This window comes from Notechis scutatus, chromosome 3 (assembly GCF_049901735.1).
Source record: "Notechis scutatus isolate UNSWTSFEM ecotype Mainland chromosome 3, rNotScu1.2, whole genome shotgun sequence".
In the NCBI taxonomy this organism is placed as follows: domain Eukaryota; kingdom Metazoa; phylum Chordata; class Lepidosauria; order Squamata; family Elapidae; genus Notechis; species Notechis scutatus.
Window position 1 is genome coordinate 159,139,144 of NC_142011.1, and position 27,337 is coordinate 159,166,480.

The following is a 27,337-nucleotide window of genomic DNA, read 5'->3' on the forward strand; positions in this document are numbered from 1 at the left end:
GATAGAGCCAGGTTTGACAATTGATGGGGCCTGTCTGTGGAAGTTTATCTAAACTTAGATACTACACATGAGAGCTGCTCCATAATTTTCCATGTATGTCTATTTATCTGCTATGAATACCTGTAGTAAATGCCTAGTATAGGCCACAGGTGTCAACTTCATCGCATCACGTTGCCATCACGTGGCCTGGGGTGGACGTGGCCTGCACATGATGCACCTGGCCTGTGGACTGCCAGTATGACACCCCTGCTATAGGCAATTCCTTGATTAAGAAGGTCCAACTTAAATACAACCCAGGCTACCTATTACTAAAAGTAGCAGCTGGTGTTCTCCTTCCTTGAGCTGATGAATTGCTGAATGCAATGTTTTCAGGAACCGCTGAAGTGGCAGTTTTTAATATACAGCCTGTTTCCAACAGTTCATGAAAAGCACTGAATTCACATTCAACAGTTTTATCAGCTCAAGAAAAAACACCATCTACTATTGTTAGTAAATCCATTTGTAAGTACAAGTTCCAACTTACATACAAATTCAGCTTAATGACAGTGTTAGGAACAGAACTCATTCTTAATCCAGGACTGTGTCACAGACTCCTTCTGTATATATCCAATTCAATGGGCTCTAATACTCAGAGAGGGTCCACTCCAGCCTCCTTGGCCTTTAGGCCACCCACACACCAGCAAACCTAGGTAGTAGTCCCAGTTTGCTTTCACACCCTCCCCATGTCCATTGCTGTTCCTCACTATCAGTAATAAACTATAGTTTTTTCTTAATTACAGGTTGCTTACAGTTTCCTATACAGAATAGCAAAACCCACAACCCTTCTTACTCCCAGAACTCTTCACTGATAACTGCTCCAAAACCAACAACAGACCACATCCAGCTGCTTCGCTATAGGGCTGTTATAGCTGCAGGGCACCATCAGCCTAGGTGCTAACTAATCTCAGCCCTCTCACAGACTGCCTGTATCAGCACCAGCCATGGAAAGCCACCCATGGCTTTCCTAGGATGTTTTATTGGGCTCCAAGTATCTAACATATGTCTCTAAAGGCATCAAGATTTTTACCATCAGGAACATGGCACCTTGACTTAGTTTCAGGTATAATAACCTAAAGTATTTAAATCTTTGGTTCCATATTTTAAAAAAATATTATTGTACGTAGGTAAATGGCAAAAAAGAAAAGATATACCTGATAAACAGAACCAGACAATTATACATTAAACTATCACAATAAATAAAGGAAAGATCAATTTTTATCAATATGTACAGCAATTATTTTTTATTGTTTTAAAGCAACAGGTAATGATTTTTGTTTTTCTGAGAAATTTTATAAATATTACATAGTTTCATCCTTCAATTGGTTTGCTCAGGCAATTGAAAATGTTAAAAAAACACCTTTATTAGGTATCCAATAAAATTATATCACCTTATGAATGAGTGATTTCAGATCTTGTAAGAAAACTGAAAAATTGTTGCAGCATTAGTCTATTACGTTAGTTCTTCCAATTTCAGCTAACAGCCTGCTGTTTAAATGAAAAACTGGAAAGATGCCCCAGGAGCAAATCACATTGCATAAAAATTAGACTGAGCATGAATCAGAACATATGTTTTTTTTCTCCCCAAACTCAGAACAAACCCATTGTATTCTGGATGGGCAATGATTTGATCGACCAAAAAAGAATGAAAGAAAAAAAATTGTTCCAAGTTTCAATCAAAACAAAGTCCCAGGGCAAGACTGCTGTACACATATCACATCCTCCTTCCCCAAAGCAATACCACTACTCATGTCCAACCACAGCAATCTGACCAACCTTTCCTTTCCTACTATCTACCTTCACCTACCATACCTGGATTTTATGTGTTCTTATTCCCCAAAAGAATTGTCTCTGAAACAACTACATTTTGATCTACATCTGGATCAAAATAGCCTCATTTCACTCTGTATCTGGCTCAACATCCATGTTTCACTTTAAATGAAACTGCTGAAAACAGTTGTTCCATAGAAAGAATGATTCATGTATGACCCTGTTTTACATATCCCAAATTTGTACCGTGTTTTACTGCACGTGGTTAGTTAATGCTATCTGCCACACTTTCAAGCAGAAAATTCACCCTAATATACAAGAGAATAAAAGTGTTGGAGCAAGAAAATAGCTGTACAGATGCACTTGTATTCTGAAAAATCAGTTTCAGTGGAGTAAAGTGATTTTCTACTTGGCATCAGACATCTGACTCATGAAAGGTGGACATTTGTTTTAAATTAGCCAAAATATTTGAAGATGTAAGTAAATATTCCAACTTGAACACTTAACTTAAATGGAAACAGTGCAATAAAATACATTATTCACTTGCTGTAAAGTGGGCAATCTAGGGTATATGAATCTAGGATTGATTTCTTTTTCTATTTGGGAATATGAGATAGTTGGTATTGAAAACAAGAGTGGTAAAAGCCCATGAGGCTTTCTCTCTAATGGTATCTTTTACTTTATTTTGACACCCTTTTTTCAACCCTTTTTTCTCAAGCAGCAGAGAAGGGACTCGGGATGCTAGTCTTTTAACCTGAAATATATGTGGTAGTTGATTTTTGAGCAAAATCTAAATTTAAATCAGTGCTTCTCAAATGTTTCCTTCATTAATCAAAACTGCTTATCAGAAAGTCCTTTTTACACTTACCCAAACATCTTTATTTAAATATCTCTACTGTCATTGAGTAATGGGTTTGTATATTGTTATCCAAAGAAAATCTACTTTTACCCAATTTTGGATAAACTCTGCTTTAAATCTTCATAAATTCTGCTTTAAATTTGGAATTTATTATATAAATTACATTATTATATAAATTGAAAACTAAATGATTAATGCCAAAACAAATGCAGTCCTCTTGTCTTATTCTTGTTGAGGAAGGTTCAATAATAGACCAAGGATCTTTCAGCAAAATCAAAATTATTTGCCAGATATTGAAGGTATTTGCAAAAGTTTAAAATAATGTCATTCTTATTTTTTGTTTGTTAAAATAATGAATTTTTAAAATGAAAAATGAGTTGATGGGTTTAATATTATTTATACATGATTCAATAAACTTTCTATAAATACATCATTTTAATTTTTAAAAGCAGAAATGGGTCTTGAAAGCAAAAAGTTTAAGAAAAACTGATATTTTTTGCCAAACAGTTCAATTGATCATTTGTAGATTCTTTATTAAATAGTGAATTAATAAATATATTGCTACTGTTATTATGTAAATATATAATAAATGCTTTCAAACAGGATAGAAATATATGTTTAAACATGATAGGAAATGCTTACATTAGCATATATCATAGTTTTAATACTTATTAAGGAATATTTCCAGCTAGCAAGCATTTCAACACACTTTATATTTACTATTCTGTTTTGGATTGTTCAGGTATCCTCATGTAATTTCAAAACAATATATATTGCTATAATTCAGAATTTTATATTTCTAACAAAAATGTTATAATTCTATAAGTCAGGAAAAGTATGCTAATCTTCCTTTTTGTTTTCAATTTTTCTCAATTCCCATTGGGATTGGGGCAATATAATTGGAGTGTAAACATATAAAAGGTAGCTTGGAGGGAAAAGCAGTTGAAAGATGGTTTCAAAGAAGGATATCATTTTGCAAAGCAATTGTGCAAAAGGTAATAGTGATAAAATCAGGGGTGGGATTCAAACTTTTTAACAACCAGTTCTGTGGGCATGGCTTAGTTGGTGGGCATGGCTTGGTGGTCATGTGACTGGGTAGACGTGGCTTGGTGGTCATGTTATTGGCTGGGTGTGGCCAACTCAATATCACTCACATCGAGGCACACATCTCCTCGCCTGGCCTCTCCTGACTGTGGGGATGCTGCAACAGTCGTAAGTGTGAAAAATGGTCATGTCACTTTTTTCAGTGCCATTGTAACTTTGAATGGTCACTCCACACAAGCAAAGTACCAGCAAAGGAGGGGAAAAAAACTCCAGAGACGTTCCTGAGACAGGAAGTCTAGTCCTGCCAAGAATGTAATAAGGGTTAACAGAGGCAGTTTCTATAAGCAACACCAGAATGTTTCCTTCCTGCCTTCCTTACAGGATTAGGCCAATAATTTATTCTAACAACCGGTTCTCCGAACTGCTTAGAATGTTAACAACCGGTTCTACCGAATAGGTGCGAACTGGTAGAATCCCATCCCTGGATGAAATGCATCACTACATAACACTTTCTGTGGCAAACACCACTCACTATAAATAGAAATTAATGAACTTTTAAACTGGGATGCATTTTTATTTTTATAGAAAGGAAACGTTTCAAAAGTAAGAGATTCTGGAAAAAGTTTAGCTCTGTCCATAGTCAAAGGTAACCACAGAATGGACAATGATGTCACTCACATTATACTGTTATTACATGATATAAATTACATGCTGTACATTGTTTGAATCATGATGTGGCTGACACAAGTTACATTGCGGATTGTTCTAGATTTCTATGGCTCTTTTTATACTATCTTACACTTATAGTAGTTACTCTACTGGACCTCTTACTTTTGTTATAAGTCACATTTTATAGTGAGGTCTGGTATGTAAATCTAGCCAACTGCAAGTAACAAATTGGATTAGTGTTATTTATGTGGTATTCCTATTTTATATATACACGTTACAATAGACCTTTGTCAATGTAATGGAAATGTATGAACTTTCTGGCCTATTTTTTAAAAATATTTGTAAGTGTCCAAGGTCCCTAAATATTTTTTTCCCAAAGAGCCTGCAGTAAAGCCCTACTAATAGTTGGGAATGAAACAGAATATTAACAGATAATCAAATGGAAAGAAAGAATTTCTGTTTCATTGTTCATTAGATTCTTCTTTCCTATAAATTCCATCCCACTCAACATAATTCCAAGAGACACTAGGAACAAAGACATTCAGCATCTACTTCCCTGATATGTGAATGGCTCTTTAATTTCAAGTTTGCATATGTATGTATGACAAAGCCCTGAAGTATGTATAAGCTGCTGGAATGTCAGGCAATGACCTTATTTACAGTATTAGGCTTTAAAGGAATTATCCCAATGTTCAAACACACAATGAAACATGCAGTCCAATTGTTTGTAACCATGAATAGGTGTTCAACTTTTCAATATCTAGCAAATGATCAACAGATGTAAGAGTTGTTATAAAAATTCTATAGTGTAATAAATCAGCGACAAGCAAAGAATGATAAGGATGTAAAGAAAACAAGTAAAAATAAAGAAAGATGGAAATGGTAAGATGACTTGTCTGTATTTGAATGTCTGACCTGTTAGTTGATCGTCACCTGCAGCAGGGGCGATGTGAATGTATGGTGTTGTAAGCTGAGTCACGATTATCGCAGCTAAGGCAAAGGAAGATTTCCAGGTCAGCATGCATGGGAAAAAAAAAGCCAGACTGAAGCTAAGCTAGCAAGAAAAAAATTGTTCCATTTTATTTGTCTTGATTAAGGAAGGAAGGGAGGGAGGGAGGGAGAGAGAATAGAATAGAATACCTTTATTGTCATTGCATTCTACAAATACAATGAAATTTGAAAGCTACTCCAGCACAGTGTCCCAAACACCACATCACAATCATACTACAGAGTATTTAAAAATTAAAATAATTAAAATAATAATTAAAAACCTAGTCTAAAACCTATCTACCGTGTTTCTCCAACAATACGACCTCCCCCAATAGGAAGACCCAGCATGTTTTCTAGGCATAAAATGAAATTAAGCCCCTCCCCCCAAATTTAGGCCTATTTTAAAACATGCAAAATGGGGGGAAGGGCAGGGGGACTTGCCGTTAGGAGCGCCCCGCGGGCAGCAATTCCTCGCCACCAGCTGCTCTTAATGGGCGATCATGGCAGAGCGCGGAGAGCTCCCTACTCCTGCCAAGCACCTTTGCGGCAGACCCAAGACCTTCAGCGCCTGCCGCTGTTGATTTCCCTTCTGCCCCTGCCACCACCGCTTTTGGAGCTGCCACTTCCACATTTGGAGCACCACTGCTGTTTGGATCACCGCTGCCGTTTGGAGCTGCCGCTTCTGCATTTGGAGCTGCCGCTACGTTTGGAGCTGCCGCTTCCACGTTTGGAGCGCTGCCGCTGTTTGGAGCACTGCTGCTGTTTGGAGCTGCCGCTTCCGCATTTGGAGCTGCTGCCGTGTTTGGAGCTGCCGCTTCCGCGTTTGGAGCACTGCCGCTGTTTGGAGCACCACCGCCATTTGGAGTGCCGCCACCACTCCAAACACAGCGGCAGCTCCAAACGCAGAAGTGGCAGCTCCAAACATGACGGCGGTGCTCCAAATGGCGGTGGCACTCCAAACACGGAAGCGGCAGCTCCAAATGTGGCGGCGGTGCTCCAAATGGTGGCGGCACTCCAAATGGCGGCGGCACTCCAAACACGGAAGCGGCAGCTCCAAACGTGGCGGCGGTGCTCCAAATGGCGGTGGCACTCCAAATGGCAGCAGCACTCCAAACACGGAAGCAGCAGCTCCAAACGTGGCGGCGGAATGGGCAGAAGGGAAAGCAACAGCAGTGGGTGCCAAAGGTCTTTGGTCTGCAGCAAAGGTGTTTGGTGGGAGTAGGGAGCTCTCTGCGCTTCGCCATGATCACCCGTTAGGAGCGGCTGGTGGCGAGACTGCCCGCGGGGCGCTCTAGATGAGGATGCAAGGGGGGGAATTAAGTCACCCCCGAAAAGACGGCCTAGCCATTTTTTCGGGGCTCAAAAAAATATAAGACCCGGCCTTATTTTATGAGAAACACGGTTAAACATATAGTAAGTTAGATAGTTTTAAAATGCCACTATAGACTAAATCACATATGCATTGTTTGATTCAAGACAATTATTGCCTTGGAAAAGAAACTGCTTCTCAGTCTATTAGTCCTCATTTTAAGACACCTATAATGCCTCCCTGATGGTAACAGTTCAAAATATGAATGTCCAGGATGAGAATGGTCTGTGGAGATTTTTGGTGCTCTAGAGAGGAGTCTGGTCTTCACAATCTCTTCCAAATAAGAAAGAGAGCAACCAATGATTTTTTGTGCTGTGTTTATAACTCTCTGGAGCATTTTCTTATCCACTACAGAGCATCCAGCATACCACACCATTACACAGTATGCCAAAATGCTCTCGATGGTAGAACGGTAAAATGGTAAAAGAGAGAGGGAGGGAGGACGCAGAAGGAAGAAATGGGAAGGAAGAAATGGGGAGGAAAGGAAGAAATGTGGAGGGAGGGAGGAAGGAAGGAAGGAAAAAAGAAGGTAGTTGTTAGGAATGATTTACACTAATTAATTTCTTCGTGTAACTGAAAAATGTTTGGGTACACAATCACATGAATAAAGGTTAATGTGAACTGAAGTAACTGAACTATACATGGCAGTATTTTTATTATTATAACTGTAAAAAAGATAATCACAAATTTCAGTATGTCTATTGAATAACTAAAAGAGTAATTCATTCCTCAGTCATCTTTGTTCATCCAGTTATGCAGAACCATATAGAGAACTGTAGCCAAGTGAACCACTTTCTGATGTTCTTTGGATACTTTTAAAATTGCTCTATGTGTACTACCTTGAACTATCAGAAGAAAGGCAGAAACTCAATGAAAAATAAATAAAGCAATTTCTTCAAAAATAATGTTTACAAATATAAACCAAATAAATCCATAAATAAAGTTCCTTAATCTACCAGTACAAAGTCAGTAGTTACACCCATGTTCGTTACTATATGAGTATTCTTAAATTCAGTGGTCTTTATCCTATATACATTTCTTTTAAAAAAAAAAATCAGTACGTTTCCTATGTTAAAAAATATTGTGAACGCCTTCCCACTTTGAAAACTTAGTTGTATCTTGAAATGTTGAACCTCACAGATACAGGTAGTCCTTGCTTTGTGACTATTTGCTCAGTGACAGTTCGAAGTTATGATCGTGGTGAATGAAGGGATTTATGACCATTCCCCAAAGTTATAGTCATTGCAGTATACCCCCACAGATCAGACATGTAATCAAAATTTGAGAGCTTGGCAGTCCATACACACTTATGTTCAGAGGGGCACTTAATCTCTCCTCACATCTATGCCCTTCTGGCTCCCTGCATTTTGTGGCCCCTGATGTCCTAGTTGAAGACCTTCATTGTCTTCAGGGTCTCGCTGCTGACCTAATATGCCTGGCCTGGCCCTTTGCACCAGGCTTTCTTCTCCAGGTCATGCATGGTGGTTTCCTGCTGAGACCTGAGGAAGATGGCTTCACATGCCCAGCAGCTGCTTCACAAAAAGTCAGTGTGAGCATGCCTTGTCCACAACAGGAGCAAGAAGATAATGAAAGCTAGTTGGGTCAGCAGAATGCAGGGCAGCAGGGGCCTTGGAATGCAGGGTGGTGAGGGCGACTGCAGATAGGACTGAGCTGGGGGAGCTGTGGCTTATGGGGTAACTGCAGCTTTGTGCTGTGATACTGGGCCAGATTAGGTCTTCCTGGGGCTTTGTGTTATGTTGCTGGGTTGGACTGGGGTCACCTGGGATAACTTCAACTTCACATCACACAGTAATGCTGGACTGGATTGGTTTCCTAGAGTTACAGCAGCTTCATGCCATAGCACACTGCTGGGATGGGGAGGGGAATTGAGGTTTCCAGGAATGCCAAGAAACACAGGTGGCAAGCAGTTCCAGAGCTACATGGTCCTGGGCTGCTTGTTACCCCTCAAGTAGGATGCAGGGTAGCCAAAGGGCAGAGATGGGGGGAGCAGGCAGTTGGTGGGAGTTGAAGAGGATCTAGTCCCTTTCCTTGGAAGAACCAAAGTTCTGGACTCAGAGGCACCAAGTCCAAAATAGCTTGGATTGGAGTGGATCTTCAGCTAACGGCCATTGGAATTCAGTCAATGATGGAAATGGGGAATGCCCTGATTGCCATTATTAAGCATATGATATCATATTTTATGATGACATTGTTTACAGACAGAAACTCCAGTCTCAATTACTGCCATAAATCAAGGAGTATTTATAATAAATAAAATTGTCTAGTGGTTTTGGCTCTTGAGCTAAGAGCCAAAAACTGGATAGTAGTACCAGAGACACTTGAATGTATATCTTTGGAGGGCAAACATTCCTGCAGAAAGGTGGGGGGGGAGGAGTAAAACAGTAGGCATGATCATAGGATTGAAATTTTACTTTTTTATCATACATGCATGGGTCACATGTATGTAAAACTATCAGACTCTGATTGCCAAGTTACACCCATCATTTCAATGCTTGTGATTCTTTTGATGGATCTTCCTACCTCTATGTTCTTGAAATATTTTTGCAACAGCAGTTTGAGGTGAAAGGAAGACTAATTTGTAGCATGTTATTATTAACTACAGGATAAGTTTCTTTCAGTGGCATATTCTTAATATTACATACGTATAAAAATACATACATATTCTTAAAATTACATATGTATAGAAATACAGGCAATTTTGTGAAATTTGTATCTTTCTTAATTTTTTTTTTCTGTGTATATTGTGTTTTCCTTTTTCCTGTATGTTTTTAATGTTTTTATGATAAGATCCATGGCAATTTCTTCTTATTTTTGATTTATAGATCATCTCTCATATAACATCAAAACTTTAAAACACAAATAGGTTAGTAGAAAGCATAATTTAAAAGCCATGTTTCTGTAATAATGATTTAAAGAGAGCTGTGAGTCACAAGTATCTATGAATCTGAAACTCAAATGAAGTCAGTTGGGTGATATACAAATATAAACACTACTACTACTACTACTACTACTACTACTACTACTACTACTACTACTACAATTTATTATATAAATAACAAGTTGCACTTTTGTTTAAATCTGGTTGTAGACTAATAAAGTACTAATAAGTATTGTCTCTTTTATAAATAGAATGACTTAGAAAGATTGCAGACATACAGTATTTGCAATATATATATATTCAAACTTTTTCCATATTGAATTGTTCCAAAGCCTTTAGACATGCAATGGATGATGTATTTGATGGAGGAAAGGATAGGTTAAATGTCAGATTCTGCATTCACAATATTATCATGCTACATCTGAATTCTGATATGGCTTTAAAAAAACCTGAAAATTAAGGAAGATTTAAGTTTTTGTATAAAAACTTAAATCTATATAGTTTGATTAAAATTAGTATGTAGCATTACTATGAATGAAGAAATGAGTTTATTCCCTATGTGCAGACATTAAAGTTCAATATTGCTATTTCATAGTATTTTGAAATATCTCCATGTAACTCTAAAACACTGTGATATAGTAACTTGTGTAAGACTGTTGATAAAATACTTAAATAAAATATAATGAAAAACATTAGGTTTCTTTCTATGACTGATATGGATTCTTATTAAAAACAAAGTTTGAACTATTCCAGTAATATCAAAACTATAGTTTCATTTATGGTTTTATTTCTCTGGGACAAATGTGACAGTGTGGTTGAAAGTTTGTTATTGCTATTTCCGTGAAAATCTGACTCAGAAACAACCTAGGCTAGAACAAACTAGGAAGAAGATGTACCTATTTTTAAAATACAGAGGGAAACAGCAACACTTTATTATGTTTTATAATATCATTTGGTTTTTTTGTTTTATTTTTATTCTTATTGCTAGCCTGAAGTGACAACTTTTTTGGTGGAAAAACAAGATATTAATAGACTATAAAAATATAAATCAGTAAATGAAATGTCTGCCCATATTTCTATAAATGTATGGTAAATATAATGTTTAGTAAGTTATACTGTAGAAATTCAACTTATTCAAATTTCCCTTTTATGTATATGTAGCAATCCTAACAAAAAGAGAGAAGCAACAGCATTTCCTAAAAAACGAATTTCCATATTCATACTTTTGATGATAGACCAAATGAAACTAAATTAATCCATTTGGAAGCCATTTCTTTCCTTTTTTTCATTTAAATGGCAATAATTTAAGGACACAAGAAAGCAGGTGTGTCTCTGCACTATCCATTATAATGTATAATTCTTCAATCCTTAGTTATCAACATTTCAGAAAATAAATTTTGGGGACTGTACAACTCATACTTTTCTTCTCAGGAGAAATGAACAAATATGGACAGTGTCCGTTACAGCTCATCAAAGTCACTGAAGCCTCTACCTGCAATAATTTATTTGAGAAGCTTCATTTCATCTTGTTTATATCCTTGTTCTATCCTGTTTATGATATAACTGATTTCCTAAGCATGAAAGAGACAGGCATGGTGCTCTGGCATTGCAATTACTGCATATAAAAATGTATTTATATATTTAGTTATATATCGCGTATTTGTAGAAGCACTTCAATTATTATGATTGAGTGATAATTGCCCTTACATTGCTGAACATAGTAAACATCTCTTGGTTGTGTGTTAGTGAGTTTTCTCCTAGCTCTGGGACATAAATATTTCATTTCTGCAAATATAATCTGAATTAATCAACATATCATTTTAACAAAAACTTAATAAAAGCATTAATGGCAAGTTGATCTTATACACTGAACAGGACTGTGCCTTGATTCCCAGAACTACCAAATATACGTAGAAGACTAGAGGGCTCTTGTTCCTTTTTTGCCCAATCTCATGTAGAGAAAGTGTTTCCTTGCAATGGACATAATTGATGCAATATTTTTGTTGTCATTATGGCATGAATACCTAAAGTTGCAGAAGTAAAAGCAACCTTTGACCAATAACTCTAAGCAAGAGCTCTGGTGGTGCAGTACTGCAGGCTAATGTATTGCTCATACCAGGAGTTTGATTCTGAGCAGCTCAAGGTTGATTCAGCCTTCCATCCTTCTGAGTTGGTAAAATGAGGACCCAGATTGTTGGGGGCAATACGCTGACTCTGTAAAGCACTATGAAGTGGTATATAAGTTTAAGTGCTGTTGCTATTACTAACCTGAAACCGGTTGGGGTGTGTGTGGCATGAGACAGCTTAAATAAGTTAACATAATTGACTAATGCACAAAGCATACTTGGCAAGCAAAAAAAAAAAAGGGCAAACAAGAAAGGGACAAGGACCGATACAAATCAAATGCTATTTGAAAAGATATGTTCCATACTCACTTGATTACTTATCTTTAACATCTGCTACCAACGTTATATTTTTAATAAAACTAATATACCTATACAAAAGCAGAATAATATGACGTGCAAGAAACGAAGATTTACATAGCAAGTAAGAAATATGTTAATATTCATATCTTACATTTAAACAAATCTTTATAATAAATAAAGAGCCAATTTACTATAGTGTTAAAGGCACTATGCTGAAAACAGGGAGACAGTGAATTCTAGTTGTACTTTAGGCACAAAGCTGGCTGGGTGACTTTGAGCCAGTGAACTCTCTCAAGTCTAGGAAGGAGGTAATGGCAAACCTCATGAAAAAATCCTGCCACAAAAACTGCAGGAAGTTGTTCTTGCTAGAATAAGGTTACTTAAAGGTCCACATACACACAAACACCACCAACTGCTAAATGTTACTAGTATTTTATATACTTTGCAAGCACAAAGACTGGAAGCTTGAACAGTGATCACTAAGTGAAAATCATGTGAAAATGATCAGCTTATGATTTTATTCCCCCTCTGGTTGTTAAGTGAAGTATTGTCATTGCTATTTGAAAGATCATGTGACAACAACCAACTACTTAACATCTGCTTTCTCTATTAACCCTGGTTGCCACAAGCCTGTCGCTAAAGTACATAAATAGCAATGATTTGATTGTGAGATGCTGTAATGGTCATAACGTTGAGGACTTTCAAAAAAGTTGTGGAAGCTCTTTTTTAAACGTCAAATGGTTGCTATATGAGGCAGTCAGAAAACGAGGATTATCTGTACAGTACTATTCATCAAAAACTATTATTCAATTTCTATTTCTATTTAAGTCACAGTATAACCAGATAATATAGCTATCCTATCTTCACTGCAGTCAGCTTGCCGTAAGCAACTAAAAAACCCCTTTCAAAATTCAGCTGGAGAAGACATATTAAATGAAGTTTCTTGCGAAATCTTATGTTGTCCCAATTGTTTGTTTATACACACTCTTTCCAGAAAGCTTGCTTCTGTTTCCCTTGCAGAATTAGTTATGGTCAGAATATTACCAGGATATAGTAAAGAATAAATATTAGTAAGATTTATGTAAAAATAATGACTATATTGTAACACAAAAATTGTATTTATGTCAGGTGTTAATGCTCTTCCATAGGTCAAATGCCTATTCAGACATTATTTGTATTGTGAAAATGTATCACAGGGATTAAAAATACAATTAAAATATTTTAAATAATTGTATTAAAAAGATAACAATTGGCCAACTATAGGAATATAGTTTTTGCCGAATTATTTTGAATCTTATGAGATTTCAGTCAATTTCATATTTGTAAGTAATGTCTGAGGTCAGGGGACGCCATTTACTGGTGTGTACATTACAATCAATAGGACAACAAATAGATAGCAAGTGGCCAGCCTTCATTCAAAAACATGGCTAAAAATAGTTCTTGCCTTAATTATTGCCATTCTGGCAGGGAATTGCCAAACAAGTGCTACATATTGGGCCCCAATCCTATATCCCTGAGAAAAGCCTACAGGCTTTTCAAAAGTTTTACAAAATACTCACAAGGATGCTTTTATAATATAAAATGAACTAGCATATGTTTTAAATGAAAGCTGAATCTTATCTTTTCCCTTTCACTGTTTGTTGCTATGGTACCAACTTCAGTGCAGAAAAGATTTCTTGTTTTGATAAGCATAGGGATAAAAAAGTTCAGCTACCAAAAGATGAAACAATTGGTAGAATAACTTCTAAATAAAAAACAGATTACAATTGTTAATATTTCATCTATTTATAATAAATTGGACCGAATTATTCTTTTTGATTAATTATTTAACTCTGCAGTTAAATTTTTTTTAACTAGGAATAATATATGGAAGAAACTTCATTATTCTTCATTACCATCAGTTGTGCTCTTTGTGCTAACATTTTTATGGATTATATAATCATGAAGAATACCCAAAATCAATTAATTGCCTATATTTCTCTATAAAAATAAGTAACAGCCATATAATCATGCCAAAATAATATATGTTATAATTATATATAAAATAAATAGCATCAGCCATGCTGTTTGAGATGTGCTAAAAGAAAAGAGAAAATTGCACGTACAACAATTCATAACTTGGGCTTTCTGATCCCATTTATCCTAAGAACATTTCTCTGGAAATGCCTAAAAAGCCAACTTTCAATTTTGCAGCACAAATCAGCGATTTTTTTTTTGCAACACAATCTAAGGAATTGTTATAAAAAGTGTTCATAAAGCTTTGCAAGTCTTTCCCTAAATTGTTTGTTGGAATTATAGTTCTATAGATCTATTTTTACAGAATGTTCCAGTTGGTGTGGATTACTCTCTATTTTCTGATAGAGTCTAGCTTTTCTAGCATTTGACCAAAATTGTCAAAAATTAATTTGAAATTTAAATGCACCGTTACAATATTACGCTTTCATTGCTGTTGTTAAAACAGTGATGTTCCTAGTATCCTAGATATATTGTGTTATCCATTTCTCATACATAATAGCACTTAGCAAGAGCACTTAGACTCGTATACTGCTTCACAGTGCTTTACAGCCCTAAGTAGTTTAGAGTCAGCATATTGCCCCCAACAATCTGGGTCCTCATTTTACCAACCTTGAAAGGATGGAAGGCTGAGTCAACCTTGAGCCAGTGAGACCAGAACTGCCAGACTGCTGGCAGCCAGCAGTCAGCAGAAGTAGCCTGCAGTACTGCATTCTAACTACTGCGCCACCATGGCTCTATAATAATAATAATAATAAAAATAATGCTTAACAGGCAAACAGCAGCATCAGAAAGCCGCAAATGGAATGGAAAAATCAAATGCATATATATTATAGGAGTATGGCTTCTATATTAAATGAACCCAACATTTCCATTTCTTATACGTTTAAGTAATCTATATGTAATATCATGAAAGGATTTTCTAAATCTATTTAACAATGTGTAAATAATCTGCTACAGATTTAAAGCTAGTAAGAACTACACAATAGGCGCATACCTTTAGTAGCCACTCTGACGCAGTCAATTTTTGTTTCCTATAGCAGATAAAAAAAGAAATGATTATAGCAGATAAAAAAAAAGAAATGATGATTTAAATCTAGAAAAATAACAAAGTGTTTGGTTTTGGGGGGGTGTCAAACCACTGTTATGATCAAAAGCCACATCGATTTTATTTAATATTCTCATGCTTAACAATTGTGTCTCTAGTCTAGTTTATTTCCCTGTTAAAGTTAAATGAATGAAAACGTACTTGGACATGTAACATCAATACTTCACTTAACATTAAACTAGAACATGAATGAGATATTAGCCATTATATATTTTTTTCCTTTTGACAATACGTTGACCTTGGGATATTTTCTTTTCTTTACAGTCAGTTAGATAGTTCAAGGCAACATACCTGAACAAAAATCAATGATATCTCACATTTCTGCACTATCAATGCATTATAAGGCATGGTCCATTATGGTATTTGGCAGAAAACATTTCTCTGCTGTCAAGGGAAACAACTGAAGCTTATCAAGAGATGAAGGGTTCTTGTAGGTATGCCCAGAAAATGGAAAACAATTCTAGATTCTGTTAGATAAAATATGATCTGCAAAGGAGGGGTCTTTTACATATTTTTGTACTTTGGCTTAATTTGCTTTGTTTGTTTTATTATTTGAAGGAAAAAAAGGTTCAAAAGTTTGTATCAACACAACCATGAGGAAACGTTTAGGCTGAAGTAGTGAGATAATATAGTTGAAAAAGCCAAGGAGCAGCTAATGAACAATTTAGTAAGGGAGATTGAAAAGAGTATAAATAAGAAAATTTTAAGCAGAATTTTCCTCCTATTTTTTCCATTTATATAACTATTGAATTTTTCCCTGTTTTATTTCTGTTCTAAACAATAGTGATTAGATAGGTAGATTAGGTGTATATGTGTGTGTGAGAGAGAGGGGGGGAAGGAGGGAGAGAGAGAAGGAGGGAGGTGGGGTGAGAGAGAGAATGAGAGATTCTTTTCATTTTTGGCATAAAGTAGGACAGCATGGACTGGATACAACACTAGAACTGTGCTCTCAGGCTTACCCCATTTGCTCTGCTGGCAGCTTGAAAATAAATGCTGTAACTTTTATGAGGAAGAAGAGGAGTATTCCAAAAGCCACTGTAGGTTTTGTTGTCACCAATAGTAAAAGGTTGAGCCATTTGAATACTGTGGGCTGGAAACTCAGCTGCAAAATAATACTGGGAATTCAGAATTGAAGCATTCTGGAAGTGAATTGGCACAGGGTAGCATTTCAGGATTTCTGTGGTTTTCTTGGCTCTGCGAGGGCGTTCCTCCTCAACAACTATTTGGTAGACACTAGCAAAGGTTGAAAAGACAAGAAATGAGAAAAAAAAAGGGTTATTTTAAAATCCTTGAAAAAAAAACCCAATTCTTAAATCATATGAACTAAAATTTATGATAAATAGTTGCATGTTTATAACATACAGCTCGGACATACAATACAAAATACAATACGTATTTATGTTTTTTGTAGGTCTGTAAAGCAAAGGACAGCTGAAATAAGATCATAAGCACAGTCACGATTTCACTTAACCACCACTTTATTTAATGCCCAAGTTGACAAAATGAATTATGTTTGCTAAATGAGGACTATCTATATTATCCTCATTCAACAACCCAACCCCATTTTTAAAGATGAGCTCTACTAGTTGAGGGAATTTCCCTGTTTTATTAAACCTGATCAGGAAGAGATGCTTAATTGTACATGAAAAAATTGGATGTTTTAAATCTCCCAACCTGCAGGCAATAATTCAAATCTTTCTTCAAAAACCTGCATACTTGCATTGAAGTATATAATGCAACATGTAGTTTGACCCAGAAGCATAATCAAGTAAGACATCAACGGTGTTGATAATGTATTCAATTATTTAGCTTCAGAACATTGAATGACTTAAGAAAATGAAAATAAAGAACATTAGAATTCAAATTTGAATATGAATTGACTTGATATATTGCTCTTAACAATATAGACAAAATACAGTTATCCTTTCAATGTTATACTTCTCTGAATTACAAGATTCAGTCTGCAGTTTAAAAAATGTGGAAAGCTGAATGGAAAATATCCTTCGGGTAAAGAGAGGCAGGTATGCTGCACTTTAAAATATGTGAATTCATACTGAGATACATTTGAAACTCATCTTTTCCCTAAAAAGACAAATTAGATCTACGACCAACCAGACCTCAAATCTATTTGCTCTTTAATAATTTAAACATTGAAAGGTCACAAAGCTTTTTTCTGTTCCCCTTTATCAACGTCCAAGTGGTAATGAAAAATTACTAAATCGTGTCTGCTGTTCCATTTTCACACAAGACTGTCTTCCTGATGTAAATTACCACCTTATAAGCATCTAGGTCAGTGTTAACTTCACTCTATTCTATAAGTTATATGTTTTAAATCTGTTCAAAGGAGTTGGAGTTGTTAATGAATGTTACAAGATATTTTGAGTTACATTCATAACAGTGAACTCTCTTTTTAAATCCTATTAATGGACATACTTTCTGGTGAGATATATATATTAAGAAAATATGGCTCTGGAAACCATTGAACCATATCTCTATATTTCTTTTCTACTGTAATAATTTCCCAGATGACTAAAGTTGCACTAGCTCTTTTAGCAAATTTAGCATTTCACCTTATTGCAATGGGTCAGAAATAAGATTCACATGATTTCAGTAATGACTGGCAGTATTTATCCTAATTAACACAAAAATGGGTTTTCCACCTTCAAGGGAACTAAGTACAAAGGACGTGTGGTCTACTATTATTTCTTACGACTAATAGGGGATGGTGGGATGGCTCAGTGGTAAGACGCTGGGCTGGTCAGCTGGAAAGCTGGCAGCCTGGTTTTGAGATTTGGGAGTCATGCAATAGGGTGAGCTCCCATCTTTGTCTACCTGCAAAGTTCCAAAGCATGCAAATGTGAGTAGCTAAACAGATATCACTTTGGTGGGGAGGAAACAGTAGTCTACGACATCATGGCCACATGATTGCAGAACTGTCTTCAGATAGCACTGGCTCATAGCCTAGAAATGGGGATGAGCTCTGTCCCCTATAGTTAGTAACGACTAGTGGAGTAAAATCGGCAGGGAATTTTTCTCCTTTTGCAATGATTAATAGAAGTGTGCTAACAAATTCTAATTCATTATGAAGCATTAATTTATCTAGAGTAAATATCTCTCCATGAGTACTTAAAATATAACAGCACAGAAATAAACATGGGAAAGAAAATAATTCACCAGTATCTTATTGATTTTCAGACAGTCTAGATTTGGCATATCTTGTGAAAGATTGCATGAGACCAAGGGAAAAATGACTTCTAGGCTTCACAGAGGAGGAAACTAAAGTGATGGGGAAGTAGCCTTCACTGTATTTGAGTGATGAGCTTCAGGGATACTGGCAATCTATTTCCCAACCCACGGCATCTACTATTAGAAGCAACTACATTACCTTTAAAATGATAACAGTAGCCCTGATCTAGATTTATAGATCTTGTTGGTTACTAATCTTCCAGTACAATGTGAAGAAAATGTATTTTGCTTTTCAGAAAATTGCAACTGATTTGAAATTTTCTTTCCCAAGCAAACATATCTTTGAGATGGTTTATTACTATAATAGCCCATTATTTTGCACTTCACCTCTTTATTTAATAATTGTTCTTTTTAAAAAATCAACACACCCTTATTTGGAAGGGCAGTAGATTCCCCCTCCCCCTTTAAAGATTGATTTAAAGAGCTGACTGGATTATTTAAGACTAAACAAATCCTGTCATGACTAGAAATAAAGATTTAGTCTTCCTACCCTCTTAAGTCTTTGCAACATTCTAACCAGGATGACCAACGATAAGGGATGCTATACTTATAGTTCAGCAGTATCGGAAAGAATGCATTCTGCTCTCTTGTTCAAAATAATTCTTTCAAACCTGGTATTAGGAAATTGGCCTTCAAAGCTGTTGATTGTTAATTTCATGTTATTACTTAATTTTTTATGCCATCCGTATTACTTTATCAGTAACTCAACATAGTGAACATTCATAATACTCCTTTCTCTTCCTATTTTCCCCACATAATCCTGTGAGGTGAGTTGGACTGCAAGAGAATGGCTGGCTCATGTTTTTTTTTTCATGTCTAAGACAGGACTAGAACTCACACTCTCTTGGTTTCTAGGCCATCCCCTTAACTATTACACCACACTGACTCTTACAGATGATGCTCAATTCTCTATTTGAAGTTGATGGTGCAAGAAGTAGGTTTGCAAACTAAGATCTGATTCCTCAAAATTATCCATGTTGCAGCCAATCATGTTCACCTTCCTTTTGTAACGTATTCACCAGCAAATGGAATTAAGTTGATCCTGTTCATTCAAACTGAGGGGGCTATAAATCTCTGAAGTAAGCCAAATTATTATTTTTCCTCTAGTTTCCTGCAAACGGACTCCACAAATAAAGCCAGAAAAACTGCCCATATAGACTTATAGCAGGAGAAAATAAAAGATAGCTTAATTTCATCCTCTAAAGATGAAATACCCAATACAAATTCTCCAGCAGCTTGGATAAGATATTCTGTAACACTTCCAGCTTGACAGGAGGAAAAATAGAACGAAAGCATGTTTATATGTGTGTTTGTGTATGTGTGTGCGTCTGCATGAGTGTATGAATAAAATCTTTTAAGCTTCTTTGGGACCATCCAACCATTTCACAGGAATATTTCCAAATATTTAAATTACTATTTACAAAGGGGATTTTCTGCCAAGAAAAGATCCAAGCACAGTCTTTTCTTAGTCTTCCTATGCATACAGACAGAAAATCCCTGTGGTTCTACTGTTAAGGAAAATGGATCGTCAATGGAACGATCCATTTTTTTGCCTCTGTGTTGTCAGGAGGGCATTTACAATGAGACTGAGACCAATTATTTACTTCCTCAGGGAAGAAAAATGCTTGCTAATTTATATTACATCTTGATTGCAGCAGAGCCTAGGGAGATTCAAAGCTGCGTATCTTTCTGTTCTGTATAATATGTTTTTGCTAAGTACATGGAATGCAAGAGTATTTTCATAGCTCAATGTGGTACATATATTTTAATATTTAATTATTCTGGGCTGCACTATACCTGACAAAAATGGATAATTTTGCCTTTAACAGAAAAGGAAGCTACAACAGTCTTCTGTTCATATAAGGAAAGCAGAAAGCATGTCTTAACACAGGATAACCATATTATGGTCCAATAAAATTCCCAGCTTCTCCAGTTTGACTGAATCTTCTTTTAGTTCCTGTTCCAATAAATGCAACAGATGTAAAATGTAAAATCCCATTTTTTTTATTCCATACTTATGAAATGTTGATTGGGGACTAGTCTGTGCTGAAGTATGAATACTGTGTTTGGAATTATTATCCTTATCCTTATTATTTAATTGCACATTCAGCAAGATGTTCAGACTGGGTTTGGCATTTTTGTCTACCTATCGAGTCCTTACCAAGGGCTGGGATAGGCAAATCTGGATGTTTGATGGTTACAGATATCGCCGCAGGTGAAAGCTGTTCCAATTGCCTTCTGCAATTGATTGATGGCAAATTTGTCAATGCTGTCAATGTGTCTATTATTATTGTTATTATTATTGCTGTTATTATTGTTGTTGTTATTTAAATTTTGTCCCTTGTTTGATAAACTGAGTTAAATCAGCAATTTGAAGTCAGTTGTAACAGGCTTACAATTACAAGAAAAAGGCCCAACACCAAATCAAGCAATGGATCATTCAAACCATATCACTTAGAAGAAATATATAATAGGATTTATCACCATGGGTACAAAGTTGCTAAAATACAAAAATATAAACAAAATACAACAGTCATAGATTCTTTCACCATAAAACATAAAAGGCTAAAATAGACTCTGCAAACCTATGTAACAAAAAGTATGGATTTTCTGTGTTTTGAAAAATTAGTTACTGATATTAGTATTAGACCTGAATAATATTATGACTGCATCTAGATATAACATAATAGTATTCATTAATTTATTTAATTGTATTTTGAATATCGGTATCTTGAAACTATTTTTTTTAAATATACAGTAAGTATGTGAAATGCATTCTGATTTACATATGCAGATGAACATCAACAGTTATTGGTTTAGAATGTATCATATTGGTAAGGCATTTATTCTTCACTACATAATAAAAAGCTTTTTTAAATCACACTATAAAATACATTTGACCTAACCAGATTTTGTTCATAAAATGGCACACACACAGAGACACACACACACACAAGTTATAACTTGCCTTGCATAGACTTTTTCACCTTTTTGATCACATTCCATATACTGTATATGATAAATGGATCTCAACTGATGAATATTCCATTTTCATTACTTTAATTTCTCTTGGTCTGACTGTGATCTTGATAAGATCAGTCATAAATTGCTTTGGAGTATTAGCTGGGAACCATAAATGCATTTTGTGTCCTCTCAACCATAACTCATTACAGGAAAGTAACCTGGCATCAGTAAGTCACTGGGACTTAAAAACCCATATATGCAACTCAATATCCTGCTGCTAGGCTATTTAGTGATAAAAATCTGATATAATAAAATATTAATTACAGCTGAAAGGTTGGATGAAAAATATGAACTCAATTACTAGCCCATATTATGAACAAAGGGCAAAATGGAAAAAAACCAGTTATGGACATTTGAGATAATAAAGTAATAAGTAAAACATTAGAATGGATCTGAGAGTTTCCTAAAAGGCCACCTGTTATTAATCTGTACATCTAGGGTAGAATTCCAAGTGAGGAAACCCTGGTTGGCAGCACTTCTGTCTCATTTCACTAAATTATTATTGATGGTGGTGTCCTGGAATTCTGTCCCCCTTTCAATAAGGGTTCCCATTACATACACATGCTACTTCCACCAAAGATTCACTAAATAATTAATTAAAATGAGTATGGTTATTTATCATATTTATGTTTTTGAACCTTCCTTCCTACTCTTGTGTGTTACTGCAGAATAATTTAAAGCATTAAGCACATAGCATAAGAAGGAGTTGATGCTAGTTTCTTCTGTGGTTAAATTAAAAATGCTCTTTGCATATAGCAATGTTAACTTTTTAAAGGTATTTCCTTGCCAGATATTACCCATGTTTTAGAGACAATATGACAATTCTAGCAGTTGTAATACTAATTTACAACTGGCCATGTTGGCCTGTAACTTTGAAAAATGACATAACAAAATTGGACTATATCAGTTTATATCTAGGTGTGGATTTCAAGATTATCTATTCCCTCAACACTATGATCAGTATAATCTTGAATCTGTAAGCTTAGAAGGATGGGTTTTCTAGTCCAACATATCTGAAGCATATTATTGGGGGGTGGGGGTGGATCTGCTTGGCAAGAAAATCAGGATGCTAAACCAGAGCCTTTAGACACATTCTCAATGATCCAAGCAAGCTATTTTCACTCTAGTAATCAAGTAATCTAATATTTCCAAGATCCTGACATTGGTTAATCAAAGGAATATGGAGTGCACCAACCCTGCCAGACCAAATCAGTTGAGCAGATACTATTAGCCCTGTGAAGTGTACCAGACCAAAATACAGATGCCAAACAGTGGTACTTCTTGGTTAACAATCATTTGTTCAGTATCCATTTGAAGTTGTAGCAGCACTGAGTGAATGCTACTAATGCCTGGTCCCCAAAGTTATGGCCATTGCAGAATTGCATTGCAAAATTCAGGTGCTTGGCACCCCTTTCAATTGCACCCCTTTCAATTGGCCTATTTCCTCCCATCTCTGCCCCCCTGGCTGCCCTGCACAGTGGCCTTCCACAGTAGCAGTGGCACTGGTATTGAACTAGAGATCTGGACCCTTCAAAACTTTCAGCTGGTCACTCCCACCCACTATGCCTCTACTTTAGCCCTAGTGCCACTGCCACCAAGGAGAACAGCCTCAAGCTGTGGTCAGTGCTCCCAGGACAAGGAATCATCCACTCCCAACACCATGTACTCTCCAAGCCTGCTGCTGACGCCCACCATCTTGCTCCTGCTGCTGCTGAGGCTTCTTTCCAAGACCTCCAAATAGTGCACATCGTTCTTGCGATGCTGCAGAAGCCCTCAGCAGCTTTCTGAAGTTGTTATAAAGCATCATGACAATGGCCTGCACTATTTGAAGAATAGCACAAGCTGTCTCAGAAAAAAGAATTAGTTTGCCCAGCAGCTGCTTCATACAGGGAAGGCCAGGCATACCTCAACAACAACAGGAGGAAGACAACAAAGATCATGTGGGTGCAGCAGGGTTTGTGAAGTGCAGAGTGATAGTGATTTTGCACTGTGGTGGCTGGCTGCAGAATGAGGCTTGAGACAGCATATTCGACAGCAGTAATTATTTATTTTTTTATATCCCAAATTTTTTATTTTTATTTTTATATTATTTTATTAGTTTTACAAATAACTCAAGTTATAAAGATGTCCAACCTTTCTTCTTTCACAGCAACAACCCTGTGAAGTGAGTTGGGCTGAGAGAGAGTGACTGTCTCAGAGTCATCGAACCAATTTTCATGAGACTCCAGCTTTGTAGCCCTATGTCTTAACCACTTAGACCAAACTGGGGCTGAAGTAGAGGCCCAGGATTGCTGAAGGCCCAGGATTGCAACATGCCTCAGTGGCGGCGGCGGCAGCATTAGGATTGAAGTAGAAACTTCAATCCTAGTGCTGCCGCCGCCACTGAGGCATGCTGCTCTGTAGGACATCCCAAAGGGATGGGAAGGAAATAGGTGGGTGAGGAAAGGTGAAGATGAAACAATCCCTTAAATTACTGAGGCTCAGGGCTGGGAAGTATCAAAATGGGAATGGCTCAGCTTGGTATGGGTCATTGCTTAATGTGCTAGGTGATTTTCAGTTAGTGTTGGCAATGGGGACTGCTACGGTATGTGGTCAAGTGACGTCAAACTATATTATTTTGTGATAAAAATTCTGGTCTCAATTATTGTCAAAACTCGAAGACTACCTACCTATTTTTTATTAAGATCTGCTATATTAATAAAATCTTGGAAGTCTGAATAAATTTCCCTTCTCTCACTTTTATATTTATTTGAATTAGGGGGCTGCCTGCCTAGACATTTCATAAATCTCCCTCTTCATTTGGGTTTGAGCATTGTTTGCCTAGTCATTGCTTTAACCAATTTTTCTTCTTTCTGTCAAGGTCATTATTATCCTCTTTACTCTTTACAGATATCAAAGGAGACAGAGTCAAGTAACCAGGCACTGTGTCATGTAGGCTGTATACATAATGACTGGCATGTTGAATCACATCCACAAACAAATGGCAGCCTGCAAAACAGAGTTGTTATATGGGCATCCTGAGTCATTCCTGTCACTGCCCAGGTCACTGAGTTCTGGAGAAGATGAAACTTCTGGATGATTTTGAGTGCACTGCAGTAGTCATGCTGTCAAATGTTAGCCTTGACATCATAGATACTTTAATTTTTTTTCAAACCATGATATGTATTTGAAAAACTGCATCTTAAGCTATAATCTATCTTGAAAAAAATTGACATTCATGATTGGGAATGCAATAAATTCTGCTTCACACAAATATCTTGTAGAAAACAGGAATAAAAATTTCAAAGCCTCATTTCCCTCATTCCCATATCTTTTCTACTTTGACCCAGAATGCACTCAGTGGTTATGTTTATTTTTTAGAATTGCTACACAATATCTCAGCACTGGATTATCTCAGCCAACCATGTTTCAAATGTTATTATCATAATTTTCAGTGATAATGTCAAATGGGTTTCACTCCTAGCTGTGCTTAGTCATATCTTCCCAGTTATGGAGGTTGAAGTCAAAATTTAATTTGTTCAAATGTTCAACAATAACATTTTTTTCATCTTTTTTCACACTTTCATCTTCCAGAAGCAAGTTTAATACAAGGGGGGAAGCACTCTTATTTTTCTCTCTCTCTCATAATTTCAGCTTTCCTTAGAAAGTTGTCGCTTTTCTATTACCATGGCTAGCGTGTGATCATAGCCTTGCCCCGAAGCATTCAACTTACTGTATTCTGAAATATATCTAAAAGATTAGCAAGGTGAAGTACCTACTTAGAATTCAAGGACTAAATGTTGTGTAGGAAATACCTTTCCACATAACAGTAATTAGTAACTGGTAAAACAAGCAGTCTTCTTTTAGATTGCTAATCCTCTCTAGTAGATGTGTGCAATGAATTATGCATCATCACTCACATCAGTTGTTATGCCTAGTTGAAGACAAAATTGCCCTTTTATGGCTGCAATCACTTGTGTTTTTCTGTATCATTTGACAAGTCCTAAATACATGTACAATAGACATTTGACAGTGATATGTGTTCAATGTTTTTAAATGCAGCAGTCACAGTCAACCCTGCCTTGAGTATGGTGTCTGGTCATCATATTTTAAGAAAAATTCACAGAAATTGTAGGAGACACAACAAAGATCAATAGATATGGTCAGGGGATTGGAAACTAGTCTTGCAAGAAGAAATTGGGAGAAATTGGATCTTTAGTCCTGAGAAAAGACATCTAAGGTGGGGAAATGACAATGTTCTTCAAAAATGCGAAGGGATGCTACATAAAAGAAAATCAAGATCAATTTTCAGTCATTATCCAAGACTATTGGATATAGTCAGTATTCCAGACTACAAGACATTTAAGATAGAATAATGATCTTAAAATTACAAGCATAAATTTCCGGTGGAATTTTTAGAAGAGCTTCCTAATGATGAGCAGTTTAATAGTAGAATCAATTATCCAGAAAGATGTGAGTGTACTGAATTCAGTGGTTTAAATGTCCCTTTTCAATAGATGTTTCCATGTATTGAAGATTAAAAAATATAGATTACTTCCTAAACGCTTTCTTTAAAACTAGCTTATAATTCCAACTTCCCAAGCTTTATGTAAAGAAGTTTTTTAGAAATGTAGTTATAATACAAGTATACCACTTGAATTACTCTTGCCGACATTAAAAACTTCAAATTAAGCTTTGACTACTACTATAAGGGCTACAAAACTTTTGTTCTGAAACTGAAGACTCGTAATAATGGAAACCTGCGTTTGTAATAGAGATTGAGACTGAGTTTGTAATAGAGATTTTGATTTGTATTGCGTAATATTTATTGTTAATTAGATATTAAATCATATATTTGATTAGATATTATTAATATCTATAAGTGCATGACATTTATGATGGCAGTGTGAATACTGAGAAAATATGACAAAGTAATGTTTTAAGTTTTAGAACATTCCTTATCTCTGGTTTCCGGGTATTGCAATGCCACAACTCTTTGTCATCCTTAATAGTTGGTTATGCTCCATGGGATGCTAGGAATTATAGTTCAGTAACACCTGGCTGGCCAAAAGTCCCCTTCATTCCTGCTTTACGACATACTCATAATGTCTATAAATTCAGACTATAAAACAACCTAATGGTATCATCTAAACCTCCTGGATTGTACTCCTTCACAATATTGGTAATGGAAATGAAAGGTCTAAATTCTTTCCATTAAAATGTATGGGGAAAAAAGACATGAAAAAAGAAGAAGCTTTCACGTCTTTTCCAAGAATGCATATTAAAGTTGCCTAAATCTAAGGATAAGAATAGCAATAGACTTATGTAACACTTTACATTGCTTTATACGCCTCTTTAAATGGTTTACAGAGTCAGCACATTGCGCCCAACAATTTGGGTCCTCATTTTACCTACCTCGGAAGGATGGAAAGCCGAGTCAAGCTTTCAAAGCTTGAGCCTGGTGAGATTTGAACTGCCAAAATGCAGGCAGCTGGCAATCAGCAGAAGTAGCCTGCATATTGCACTCTAACAACTGCGCCACCAAGGCTCGATAATAAGAAGGTCGGGGAGATTAGCTATTCAATTGTTCATCTTCTTCAGCCTAAATCAATAGAATCCTCGACTAGTTTTATGCTTGAGTATTTAAACCATTTATAAGGAAATCTGTCAAAATCTTTGATTCAGAAGTAAGTTCTACTGTTTGAAATGGAATGGGTGGGATTTTGCTGATTTTATTTTAGTACAGTTCTTTGTGTTTCCTGGCATCTGTTCTAGAGGTCTGGGACTTCCCACTTCAATAGTGATGCTACAGTGATGGTGCTAATGCTGGGAATTGAAGAGAAGAGAGGAAATGATAAATATTGTTTCCATCTATTAACAGAAACAATATGACTGGAATTCCCAC

At 36.1% G+C, this 27,337-nt stretch overlaps 1 protein-coding gene across 21 annotated transcripts in view; it reads right to left on the reverse strand.

Annotated features, from left to right (window-relative positions):
* PTPRM (protein tyrosine phosphatase receptor type M) overlaps positions 1 to 27,337 on the reverse strand; it is a 483,430-nt gene that overhangs the window by 168,662 nt on the left and 287,431 nt on the right. For 11 of the 21 annotated variants that reach the window (XM_087961542.1, XM_087961538.1, XM_026671905.2 and 8 more), the window contains exons 12-14: positions 16,143 to 16,416; positions 15,073 to 15,109; positions 5,294 to 5,368 (exon numbers count right to left, since the gene is read on the reverse strand). In XM_087961542.1, coding sequence (XP_087817668.1) covers positions 5,294 to 5,368; positions 15,073 to 15,109; positions 16,143 to 16,416 — 386 coding nt within the window. The remainder of the gene's footprint in view (positions 1 to 5,293; positions 5,369 to 15,072; positions 15,110 to 16,142; positions 16,417 to 27,337) is intronic. The other 10 variants (XM_087961551.1, XM_026671911.2, XM_087961547.1 and 7 more) reach the window with 1 other exon arrangement.